A 13,367-nucleotide genomic window follows, 5' to 3' on the forward strand; every position below is an offset into this window, starting at 1 on the left:
AAAGCAGCTGGGTTTCAGGAACACAAATTATTCTGTTATTAACATCAGCCTCGGTTGGATGGGGAGTTGCACAGTTTAGGAACGATGATGGAGCTAATTCCCCCCATGTAGAACTAATGTATCACATTCTGCTCAAAACCGCAGCTGTGTAAATCTTCTAAAAGGGCAGGGATGAGGGAGAGACAAGTAGAATTATCAGGCGTAGTTGGGTCAGTTCCTATGGTGGGATGAAGACAGGTTTTAGCTATGGGTGTGCCAGGGGCGTAACTAGGTGAGAGGGGGCCCATGTTCATCCCTCTCTCTGGTGGCCCCCCAAAGTGAGGGAGATAATGAACAAAATAGGGAGGGATGGAGCTGGAGGGCCCTCAGGAGCTGGGGCCCCGTGTTCTTTGAACCCTTTCGCTCAATTATAGCTACGCCCCTGGGGTGTGCAAAGACTGTTGCCACCGTTCGGCCCAATTTGGACCGACCCACAGGTCCCGAGTTTGGACTGACCCACTGGTCCGTGAACTAGTTCGGTTGAACTGACCAGCCTGGCCAGTCAGTTCAACCAAACCAGCTTGAACCAATTCAAGTGGCTATAGAGTTGCTTGTAAAGGGGATAAAGCTTAGGGCGGCCAGTGAGGGCAGGTGGTGCCAGGGGGCAACAAGAGGCACCATGAAAAGTAAATGAGAAGGTGCTGCTTACTGGTGCGGTGCCACTCCTGGAAGCTGCAGCAGCATTCCCCCCAGCAGCCCATGTGGCTTCTGGCATTCACTCATCTGGTCTCTGCACATGTGAGTGCCTGGAGCTGTGCCACTGCTAGGCGGGCTGCTGGGGGGGCGTGCTGTAGCAGCTGAATACATTCTCAGCTACATAAACCAGCTTTTACCTTGGCAGTTATAGATTCTCGATGCTCTTGCATATTAGAAATGCCTTCTGCAATCCTCGTATGAATTGTACCAATGACTGACTCGATGTTGGACGGGCCATCAAAGCGATCAGCCACCAAGAGCAATGAATCTAGGGGAGTAAACCACAAATACAGAGACTGTGTAAGAATATACCAAGCAAATAATGTATCAAACTTCTATTGGATAGTGAGTACACCAGTCGCAAACATGTGCCTATATTAAGAAAATGTGGAATTTTTAAAAAATATTTGTATAGCACCCCAAACTCACACCTCTGTGTGTTTTACAACAAATACAATAAAAAAATTAAAACTTTAAAACAGTTTTAAAAACAAATTCACAATTTACACATCTAATTAAAAGTTTGGATGAATAAGAGTGTCTTGAGAGTCTTTTAAAAAGCTAACAGAGTTGTGAAGGCTCTTATTTGGGGTACGGAGCACATTCCAAAGCCCGGGGTGGCAAAAGGGAAAGCCCATCCATGAGTAGCCACCACATGAGACAGTGGCAACTGCAGATGGACCTCTCCAGATGGTCCTGACTTGCTGGGAATGCCCATTTGCTCTTCTCTCTGGAGGGGGAGTGGGGAGAAAGAACAAGCAAGCAAAGCTAACCTTAGCTTGCACGCGCTCTCTCTCTCTCCCTCATGAATGAGCAGCCTGTATAGCTCAAGGGAAAGCTGGAGCTCCTCACATCTTGGCTGGTGGTGGTGGGCCACCAAAATCAATCAGCACCTAGGGCATGAAAAACCTTAAGGGTCGGCCCTGGTCATCACCAGACTAAGATAACATGTGGCCAGGATCTTCAGCCTATCTGTGTTTCCATTCCTTACACTGTAGACAGGCAGGAACATAGGAAGCTGCCATATACTGAATCAGACTACAGGTCCATCTAGCTCAGAATTGTCTACACAGACTGACAGCGGCTTCTCTAAGGTTGCAGACAGGAATCTCTCTCAGCCCTAACTTGGAGAAGCTAGGGAGGGAACTTGAAACCTTCTGCTCTTCCCAGAGAGGCTCCATCCCCTGAGGGGAATATCTTACAGTGCTTCTAGTCTCCCATTTATATGCAACCAGGGCAGACCCTGCTTAGCTAAGGGGACAAATCATGCTTGCTACCACAAGACCAGCTCTCCTCTCCTGTCTCCCCAGGTACACCTGGGGATTGTTGAAATCCATGCAGTGTGTACAATCTGAGGTTCAAGTATTGGTGTAGGAATGTCCCAGAAGAAAAGGGGCTTCCAAATGCCAGTCTCAGTTTAGTGCTTAAAAGCACCCAGCATGGGAAGGTAAGGTGAAGATGTGCATGCAAAGTACTAGAATCTTCAGAAGATGCACAAAAGCATTTAAAAAAAAATAATAATAATTAAATAATTTAAATTTTTAAAAAGTTTTTAGAAAAACAAATCAAAAAGTTTAAATTATTACAACTTTTAATAATTACTCTGGGAGAAAGCAAAACTCTGAAATAAAGAAATTTTCTATAAGCGCTGTGAAATTTTCCAAAGCCCCTAGTGAAAAATAGGGTGTACAGTATTTTCCCTGACTTGTCCTTCTAAGCGAAGAAGCATTGCTTCAAAGCCATCTATTGATACTGTTTTGAATTTAGTGCAAAGGGCTGTTGAATGCATTTCTCAATTGCCTACAAGTGTATTTATTCTCTTTGTTCTCCAAACTGCTCTCTCTCCTTCAAAAAGAAGAGCATCAGCTACATGCAAAAGCAACAACAAAATATATTCATATACTACTTTCCAACAAAAGTTTCCAAGGCGGTTTACATAGAGAAATAATAAATAAATAAGATGGATCCCTGTCCCCAAAGGGCTCACAGTCTAAATAGAAACCATAAGATAGACACCAGCAACAGTCACTGGAGGTACTGTGCTGGAGGTGGACAGGGCCAGTTACTCTCCCCCTGCTAAATAAAGAGAAGCACCATGTTAAAAAGGTGCCTCTGTTCAGGTAGCAGGGGTTAACACAGTCAAAGATTGTATCCCATTGTCTGTTGCTCTTACCAATCAAGTTCCTCCACTCAGGGTCCAGGTCTGCTTGATTGGCCAGACAGCCTTTCAAGATGTTGCGGCAGTAGCTGTTGCATGGCTTCACATTTGACATGCCCCGGCAATGTGCACAGTACATCAGCTTCATAATGGCCCGGGTGCAATACAGGCTCAGAGGGACCTTTAAAAACAATGACCAATTATTTCTCAAGTGCTGAGGTGGGTGGGTTACACACTAAAATACAAAATAAAAGTCTCTCTCTCTCTCTCTCTCTCTCTCTCTCTCTCTCTCTCTCTCTCTCTCTCACACACACACACACACACACACACACACACACACACACACAGAGCAGGAAAAAAGACATTACTGAGCACAAGTAGAGAGAAACTGTATTTATTATCTGAAATCCATGGGCCCAATTAGATAGAGCCACCGTGGTGTAGTGGTTAGAATGCTAGACTAGGACCGGGAAGACCTGAGTTCAAATCCCCATTCAGCCATGATACTAGCTGGGTGACTCTGGGCCAGTCACTTCTCTCTCAGCCTAACCTACTTCACAGGGTTGTTGTGAAAGAGAAACTTATGTAGTACACCGCTCTGGGCTCCTTGGAGGAAGAGCGGGATATAAATGTAATAATAATAATAGATTAATAGATAGATAGATAGATAGATAGGTTATTAGAGCTGAATCAAGCAAAAATTTAAAACAATTCAAAAGCCACCAACATTTCAAATTCTAAAATTTGGATTCTGTACTGAAATTCGATCTTGGAAGTCAACACTTGTTGAAATCTGAGTCTTTTAAACTTCTTTGGCACTTTTATTTATTTATGTATATATTTCATTTCATTTCATTTCATTTCATTTCATTTCATTTCTATATTTCCCCATCCAACAGCTCTGGGCAGTTTACAAAACCAAAACAAAACATAATCATTTAAAAATCAAATTTAAAACCATATAAAATCTAAACAATTCAAACACAGTTTTAAAGAATTAAAACGCTGGAAGGCCACACACACACACAAGTTCTAAATTATTTCTCTTGAAGGCCAGTAATTTTTCTAAACCACGAATTTCTGCGGGGAGTGCATTCCACAACCCAGGAGTAGCTACAGAGAAAGTCTGGTCCCGGGACACCACCAGAAGCACTGGTGGCAGCGGAAGACTGAACTCTCCAGATGACCTCAGCATATGGAGGGGATCATGCAGAAGAAGGCGCTCTCTAAGGTAACCCAGACCTAAGCCATTCAGAGTTTAAAGGCAGTAATCTCTTACAACTTCTAAAAAGGCAGTCAAGACGCATCTGTTAGCCAGGCTTTTTATTAGAGACTGTTTTAATAGTTTGATGATGATTTTTAATAGTTTTAACGTTTTATGTTTGAAATTGGGAGCTGGTCTTGTGCTGGCAAGCATGACTTGTCCCCTTAGCTTAGCAGGGTCTGCCCTGGTTGCATCTGAATGGGAGAATTGATGTGTGAGCACTGCAAGATATTCCCCTCAGGGGATGAAGCCGCTCTGGGAAGAGCAGAAGGTTTCAAGTTCCCTCCCTGGCTTCTCCAAGATAGGGCTGAGGGAGATTCCTGCCTGCAACCTTGGAGAAGCCGCTGCCAGTCTGTGAAGAGTCTGAGCTAGATGGACCAATGGTCTGACTCAGTATATGGCAGTTTCCTATGTTCCTAATCTTTTTACTTGTTTTTATGGTTTTGCTGTAAACCACCCAGAGACTTGTGTTTTGGGCAGTATACACATATGTTAAATAAATAATCAAATAAATAAATAATCAATACTTTCTATTTTGTCTGGAAACGTATCGGCAGCCAGTGCAGGTATAATATGGTGTCTCCGGGTTACCCCGGAGACCAATATGGCTGCTGCATTTTGAACTAACTGAAGTTTCCAAACTGCGTCCAAACTACGTACGAGACAGTTCTCTTCAAGGAATGGACACAACTGTTGAATCAGCTGGAGCTGATAAAAGGCGCTCCTACTCATAGCCTCCACTTGAAATACCAGGGTGAGGCCTAGATCTAAGAGCACCCCCAAACTCTGAACCTGTTTCTTCTGGGGGAGTATAACACCACCCAGCACAGGAAGATCCAACTCATCCCTCAAATTCCAGTCCCCCACAATGAGCACCTCCATCCTGCTTGAATTCAGCTTCAATTTGTTATCCCTCATCCAGTCCATTACTCCCTGCAGGCAGGGGTTTAGGGAATGAATGCCATTACCTGATGATGATGACAAGGAGAAATAGATTTGGGTGTCATCAGCATACTGATAACACCCTTCACCAAATCTCCTGATGACCTCACCCAGCAGTTTCATGTAGATCTTGAAAAGCGTTGGTGACAGAATGGAGACCTGAGGGACTCCATATAATCACTCATGTTTAAAAGAGAAACTGTCACCAAGTGCCATAAGAACATAAGAACAGCCCTGCTGGATCAGGCCCAAGGCCCATCTAGTCCAGCATCCTGTTTCGCACAGTGGCCCACCAGATGCCTCTGAGAAGCCTACAGGCAGGAGTTGAGGGCATGCCCTCTCTCCTGCTGTTACTCCCCTGCAACAGGTACTCAAAGGCATCCTGCCACTAAGGCTGGAGGTGGCCTATAGCCCCCCCACCCCCCGACTAGTAGCCATTGATAGACCTCTCCTCCATGAAATTATCCAAACCCCCCTTAAAGCCATCCAGGTTGTTGGCTGTCACCACATCTTGTAGCAGAGAATTCCACTAGTTGATTATGCATTGTGTGAAAAAGTAATTCCATTTCATGGGATGACCTCTGGTTCAAGTGGTATGTGAGGGGAAGAAAAATTTCTCTCTATCCACTTCCTCCACACCATGCATGACCCCCCAGCACAGTACCTCCAGTGACTGTTGCTGGTGTCTATCTTGTTTCTTTTTAGATTGTGAGCCCTTTGGGGACAGGGATCCATCTTATTTATTTATTATTTCTCTGTGTAAACTGTCCTGAGCCATTTTTTAAAACAAACAAACAAACAAACAAACAAACTCCCCACAGTTGTCTTTTTTCTAACTAAAAAGCCCCAGGTGTTGTAGTCTTGCCTCATAAGGAAGGTGCTCTAGGCCCCTGATCATCTTGGTTGCCCTCTTTTGCACCTTTTCCAGTTCTACAATGTCTTACAATCCACCACCATCTTAAATCTACCCGAGAGATAGGAGCAGAACAACAGTAAAGCAGTGCCTCCTATCCCCAACTTCCCAAGGCAATCCAGAAAGATACCTTGGTTGATGGTATCGAAAGTCACCAAGAGATCCAAGAGAACCAGCAGAGTCACACTCCTTCTGCTGATTCCCCGGTAGAGGTCATCCATCAGGCCGACCAAGTATGTCTCAACTCCACAGCCAGCTCTAAATCCAGTTTGAAATGAGTCTAGATAATCCATTTCCTCCAAAACTGCTTGGAGCTGATTAGCCACCACTCTCTCAGTCATCTTGCCCAACCATGAGAGATTGGAGACTGGAGATTGGAGACTTTAGCACACAGTGCTGCTCATCTGGGAGTGTGGTTTGTGCTCCCAACAGCAGAACTTGGTCATCTGGAGGAAAGGTGAGTAAAACAGTCCTCCTCCCGCTCAACCAACTGCTGCCCTGCCCGCCCAGTCATGAGAATGACCTCTTAATGGATGCCAGCCTTTCTTAATAAATAATTATATGAAATACTGAACTCAAATATCAAAACCAGTTAGAAATCAAATTGCGATATAAGGTACCAAATATTCAGTGTATATTCAATTTCAAAATTCACTGAGAAAGTTACTGAGAACAGTTTTTGGCAGCCAGCTCACTCAGATCTCCTGTGAACCTCCAAATCAGACATTCTTTGACCTTATTCCTAATCCAAGCACCTCTAGAAACCATATGCAGGTTCAAATAAGTTTGGAATTAGCAGTGCCCTGTGTTCTTTGTTAGAAAAACATCACATCAAGCCATCACTTGTGCTGAATTCAGTTTAGAACATAGTCAATGGTGTGAGCTTCCAAACACAAGACAGGCAAACAACAGTTTAGAGGTGCTGGTCTGATGCTGTTTTCTGGCCACTCGGCTTCAATCATTCATAGATTCACTGTTTTCTTGGTCAGCAGCCTCTGGAGGCAGAGCAATGGCCATAACTATAATGCTTCAAGCTGTGTTTTCTTGTTCCAGTTTGTTAGCTAATTGCAAATCATGGTTTGTAAACTGAGACATCCCACCAAACCATAGTTAAGATCCCTTTGAGTTGAGGTCTCAGTTGAGTAGTTAGATGAAGAAATGAAGGCTTTCTTAAAAACAAAGGGAACAGGACAGCTCTTGCTTATACAGAGCAAATGCTAGCCATGTGACACCAATATACGTACACAGCCAACCTATCAATTTATTTATTTGTGAAAGCCAGTCTCCAACAACCTGTCTCTCAACACTGTGTCACACTCTAGGGTGACCAAGAACCAGAACCCAGGCAGACAGAAACAGGCTTGATTCTCAGTGGTGGGCATGTAGGAGGGGCAGAGTATGAGGGTCTAGCCTCCATTCCAGTATTGCCCCCAAATATATATTTTCACTTTGTCCAACATAAGGGGAAAGTAATATGCTGTTCTTAGGGATACTGGCTGACATCCTGACTACACAGAAGCGCAGTAAGCATTCTGCCTTTGCAACGTTTAGTAATGCAGAGTCACACTGCACACACAGGAGAACAATTTTCATCCCCTGGAAGTTTTTTATACCCAGCTTTTAGTTCACATCTCTTCTGGAATGGAGGGTGTGCGTTCACATATCAGCCAAATTTATCCCCAAGTCCCTGTAAGCTATCAGGGAGGACTTCACACACAATTCGAAGTTTTTAATCACCCTTAGAATGTAGCCCTATTTATATGGCATTTTAAAAATCCACTTTTTATGTTGGGTTTTTGCAGCAACTCCAGACTTGCAGTAAAGCCCCACAGAAAACCCGCAGTAAAGTCTTTTTATCTGGAAAGCTCCTGGAAGCACTCCCTGAGACCCAGAAGTAGGTCTCTGAGGGCTGCATGGCCCTCTGGGACCTACTTATGAGTCCTAGAGAGTGCTTCCAGGGGGAGGGGGAACTGGCAAAAATTGCCCCTTGCACAAGCAACACAACTCTGCATGGCTAAACACTGCAGTGGCAGTTTTCACCCTGTGTCTCTGCACTGTCAGGATGTCAGCCATTGTTATAGTAAGAATCAAGCCAGCCTTCACTGATAGAGCCCATGGGGGATCCTAATACACACAAGTACACATACCTTCATAGAAACAGGCATTTTGCTAGTCTAATACAAAATGTACTTCAGAAAGGAAACACATACTGACAGCAAGCTGAATCACTAACTGGAATACATTTCAAACATGGCAGAAAAACTGAATACCTTGCAAGGACAATGTATAAAAGGCACTGTAACAAGCATTTTAAAATCCCTGCAGTTTGGAGCAACCCAAAATATTAAAACTACAAGTAACAATCAAAAGTATGCTTGCAAATCCTGGGGATAAATCACATACTGTGCAGCTTATTGGACAACATGAAACTGGAATGTTATGCACATATTTGGAGGCTGGGAATCCAGCTCTCCTTAATCATTTATGGTAAATTCCTGCCAGTGAAAGTGCTAGGCTGAAATAAGTGAGGATGCTATGTTGACAAAGCGTAGTGGCTCTCCCCAGCCCACATGTGGCCATCAGGGCTGTCCTTAGGGTGGGGCGACCGGGGCAATTGTCCCAAGTCCCGTGCTGGCACAGGCCCCGCTCTGGGCACACTGTAGTGCAGCCTGCCCTCCTCTCACCCCCAGTTCCAGCCACTTATCTTTCCATGCAGCCCAGCCGGAGCCCATCTTTTGTGTCTGTGTGCAGCTTGAAAGGCTCCCAGGCAAACTGCTAGAGCTCTGTCTCTCCCCACCTCTCAGCTGTTCGGTGGGTGGGCGGGGCTTCCAGAGAGGCCTCCATGCAGGCCTCCCTGAAGCTCAAGAATGAAGCAAGCAGGCAGGCAAGCAGGCAGAGAGTGTCCAGTACCAGAGCTCTCTGCAGACCCTCTGCCCAGCCCAGCCCAGCCTTAGTAATGGAGGTATGGTGTGATTTCATTTTTGTGGTTATCTCCCCTCCTTGAATACTTAGGGATTGGCTTGCCATAGGGCTTTGGCACTGAGCAGAGATATAGGGCAGGGTGGGAGGATATGCATATTTATATTGAAGTGGATTGGACAAATTGTTGGTTTAATTTTTTAAAAAAATTAAAAAAAAAACTACCCAAAAAGTTCTATAAGTCGCTTGCTTCATGGCAGAAAATTACAAAAATGTCTGGAACGGAAGCCTCCCCCTTAAACCATCATTCCACCCCATATGGAAAAATCTGCCCTTTGCCTTCATAAAAAAGGGTAAAACTCCCCCCTTTCTGCCCCAGGCTTTAGATCACCTCAAATGACTTGGCATAGGGCTTTGGTATTGAGCAGAGATGTAGGGCAGGGTGGGAGGAATATGTATATTTAAATTGAAGTGGATTGAACGAATATATATATTTAAATTGAAGTGGATTGAACAAATTGTTGGGTTTGGGTTTTTTTTAAAATGAATTTTAAAAACCCATCCAAAAAGTCCTAAAAGTGGCTTGTTTCACGGCAGAAAATTACAAAAACTTCTGGAACTCTCTCTCTCTCTCTATGTGTGTCTGTGTGTGTGTATATGTATATGTATATATGTATATGAATGCATTATGCTTAAGTTGATTTGCAACCCAGAAGTTCTGTGAACTGTGAAGCATGTGTTGTGCTTTTTAGTTTTATTTCTTTAGAAATGCATTATATGTCCAAGCTGGTTGGACATGTCCAGAAACCTCACTCACACTATTTACACTGTATGTCATCAATCAGTATGACTCTGTAATGATATGAAATGTTAAGGAGGCCCCGCACATGCCAATTTGCCCCCAGCCGCACCCCCCCCGGGACTGCCCTGGTGACCATTTTAGGTATCCTCATTAGACACTATTTAAAATAGAGGTATCACTATAATTGAGCATATGGGTTCAAAGAACCCGGGGCCCCAGCTCCTGAGGGACCCCCAGGTCCACCCCTCCCTATTTTCTTCATTATCTCCTTCACTCCGAGGGACTGCTGGGGAGAGGGGCGAACACGGGCCCCCTCTCCCCTAGCTACGCCCCTGATTTAAAATGTCCACCTTTCTGGAAATGAGCCATGAAATAGTTATGGAACACATGCTTAACTCAGTGAATGTATGATGTCCCAGACTCAGCCACTCACACCTGCCAGTTACAGAGACAGAGACAAAAGGCCTTTGCTCAAAATCTGCATTCCAGCAACTGCTTGCAATCTAGGTGAGCATTATTGGCTATGGGCGACCTCTGTAATCCTCCCCAGCATTCACAACAGTTCTTCAGTCTGAGAGATAACAGCTTAATTCTAGGAAGAAATGCAGGTCTTCAGCTGTTAAATAACAGTATTAGGAGGGGAAGAGTACTGGGAACATCTTTCCCCCAAACTCATGAAAAATCCAGTAATAATGAGAGCTCTGTTATACTGCACTGCTGTGCTAAATCAGATTTTTGAAATTGCGCTCTTGCACAAAAGTTTCCTGCAAAACACATGAGGTATGCCACAGGATGTACACGTTGTTGTGCAAACACAACCATGCTTGCTAGTGCAACACAAGACTGGAATACAAGCTCCAGACTTAGGACTGGATCTCACGATCAGTGAGACCCGGTTTCTACGGGTGAGCGGGAAGAGCGGGCTAAGCCCACTCTCCCCGCTCACAAGCGGGCAGGGAGCCCTGGGTGGCTGGATCGGCCACCCACATGATGGCCAGCTCCGTGTTGGAGCCGGCGGGGGGTGGGGGGAGCGGGGCCCCAGTATGCCCTGCGCGAGCGTGCAGTGTATTCTGGGGAGACCCTCGGAGCCGGGAGGTGGCTTTTCGCCTCCCAGCCAGGGGTCTACTCATGAGTAGGCGTGCCGCTGCTACTCACAATCATAAAAAGCAGGGTTACCCGCTCAAGCACCACCGGGCTTGGCTGCCTCTGCTAGCCCGATTTTTGTTGATCATGAGACTCACCCCTTAGTGTAACTAGCTTGTTCAGCAGTCTTGTGCTAGCATACTGTCCTTGCCCAAGTGCAGGGTTAGCTGGGATATCAACCAAAGCCTGCAAGCCTTCCCTCTCTATAAGCTTTGTTTTGCTTCAGAGTTGTCAGCCAAATCCTGTAAGCCCTCTTTCTCTATAAGCTTTGCTTTAGTATTGCTTACAATCAGTGCTTAGTTTCTAAAAGATGGGCTCAAATCTGTTGGAAAATAGCACCCTCTTTAGGAACATAGGAAGCTGCCTCATATCAAGTCAGACCATTGGTCCATCTAGCTCAGTATTGTCTATGTATGACTTGGTATAAGGCAGCTTCCTATGTCTATGTAGACAGCAGCTTATCCAAGGCTGCAGGCAGGAGTCTCTCTCAGCCCTGTCTGGAGATGCCAGGGATGGAACTTGGAAGCTTCTGCATGCAAAGCATGCAGGTGCTCTTCACAGAGCAGCCCCAATATTTTGCAGCGCTCACACATGTAGTCTCCCATTCAAATGCAAACCAGGGCAGACATTGCTTAGCAAAGGGGACAAGTCATGCTTGCTACCACAGTACCAGCTCTCCTCCTAATTGAAGGTGATATCCTCAGAACTCCCTAAAGTCAATGGCATTTATCTTAAAAGTCAAAGGCATTTATTTTATTTGTACGTAATAAAATGTGAATGTTTACAAACAAAAGCAAACTAGGATCCAATGGGACACACACGGAACAACTAAGGGAGCCCTTGTTTAAAAGCTAGAATCTGCTGATCAGTGATTTGGCAGGAAAGAGGTCCTGAATCCAGCCCTTCTTTTCTCTCTTGAACAGCAAACTGCTGGGATTTCAGATATTTTAAAAGGGCTATGCATGATTAATCAGAGGGGAGAACTACACACTCAGCATCTTGTTGAGGGTTATGTGCACAATCCAGCTAGGGTTATCTGCACAAAGTGCCTTTAGCTGAATCATGGTATAATGCCTGGGCTTACATTCATCTGAAAGGGTTCAGTCCCTTTCAGTTACCACTGGGTGGTGCTTTAATCCTGCTAAAAATGACAAGGCAACCCAAAGACACTAGCTGCAAAAACACAAATGAATTGACCACACAAAAATAATATCCGGCTCCAAATCCCCTCCATTTCATTATTATACTAAAAGAGTGAGGCACATTAAAAATGTTATTTAACATGCAAGATTTGCATTTAACTCCCTGGGGTTGACTAAACATCACTATAACGTCAAGTAAGGGGTTACAAAACAGAACGTTAATGCTTTAAAAGGGATAAAACATAACAGAGGAAAGCTGTTCAGCTGGAGAGAGAGTTTACAGATCATTTGGAGCGGCTTTCTCCCCAGCTTTGCAATCTTTGTGAACTAGGCCTGAACCAAGTTTGCCCTAATGGAGAAGAACCCTATTGGAAAAGTCTCTTCTTGTTTTAAAAGGCCTTTTAATTAGCCATAACAAGCACAAAAAAGTATCAGTATTTCCTAAAGGTTGAGGCCACTGGACAAACATGATCCATTAGCTGGGGCTTAAAGTTATCTAGATTTTTAACCCAACCCAGCCACTGAAGTGTTGTGACTACTATACACAGGGATCATGAGCCAGCCACAGCAAATTCCACTGACTGCAGTGGCCTGCAACAGAAGACATATGGCACAGCCCTTGCCCAAACACCAGAGCAATGTTATCTGGACTAGAAACTTGTCACTCCTTCCTCAGGTAGTTGGACAAGGGGGAGGATTTCAGGTTCTCAGTCCAAAACAATGAGTGCTGTTAATGGAAGGATGAATAATTCTGCCTTTCGTTTAATCAATAAGTTGCCAGAAGGCAGAACAAACGAAAGATCTCAAGCTTTTGGAGAGTAGAGCTTGACAACAGAAGCATTGGCCCACATGTTGCACAGTAATATGAGGGCGGAAGAAGGGCTTTACCCTCACAGAGAGGCCGGATAACTGGGCAAAAGCTTGCAGAAATTTATGTGTGAGGATCATGCAGCCCTCAGGGACATATTTGTAGAAGCAAAAAAAGCTTTTGCAGGGAGGTGAGAGAAGCAAAATTTGCTCTCCCCCACTCTGCCACAGCAGATTTCCAGCCTTTCAGCAATGGCAAAGCCCACCTTCTGCACTGCAGAAGAACCGTACAATTACTGCACAACATGTGGGCTATGGCATGAATACGGGGCATATGGCATGTATGAATGGTATGAATATGGGCATATGGCATGTATGAATGGTACATGAAAGTGTGTGTATAATAAAAATGCAATTAAGAACCACTTGTCTCAATTTAGTTTGTATGACAAATTCCTTCTTTCTCTAGTGCCTGTCAAGTGCTTAACTGTGGTTAGCTTTGAATAAAAAGGTAAAGGTAAAGTGTGTCATCAAGTCGATTT

The 13,367-nt window shown here is 44.6% G+C and overlaps 1 protein-coding gene across 4 annotated transcripts in view; it reads right to left on the minus strand.

The window, feature by feature from the left end:
* GPC1 (glypican 1) overlaps window positions 1-13,367 on the minus strand; it is a 315,629-nt gene that overhangs the window by 12,546 nt on the left and 289,716 nt on the right. For all 4 annotated transcript variants that reach the window (XM_053305191.1, XM_053305194.1, XM_053305192.1 and 1 more), the window contains exons 4-5: window positions 2,909-3,074; window positions 873-1,003 (exon numbers count right to left, since the gene is read on the minus strand). In XM_053305191.1, the coding sequence (XP_053161166.1) occupies window positions 873-1,003; window positions 2,909-3,074 (297 nt within the window). The remainder of the gene's footprint in view (window positions 1-872; window positions 1,004-2,908; window positions 3,075-13,367) is intronic.

The sequence above is a fragment of the Hemicordylus capensis genome, chromosome 3 (genome assembly GCF_027244095.1).
Source record: "Hemicordylus capensis ecotype Gifberg chromosome 3, rHemCap1.1.pri, whole genome shotgun sequence".
NCBI lineage: Eukaryota > Metazoa > Chordata > Lepidosauria > Squamata > Cordylidae > Hemicordylus > Hemicordylus capensis.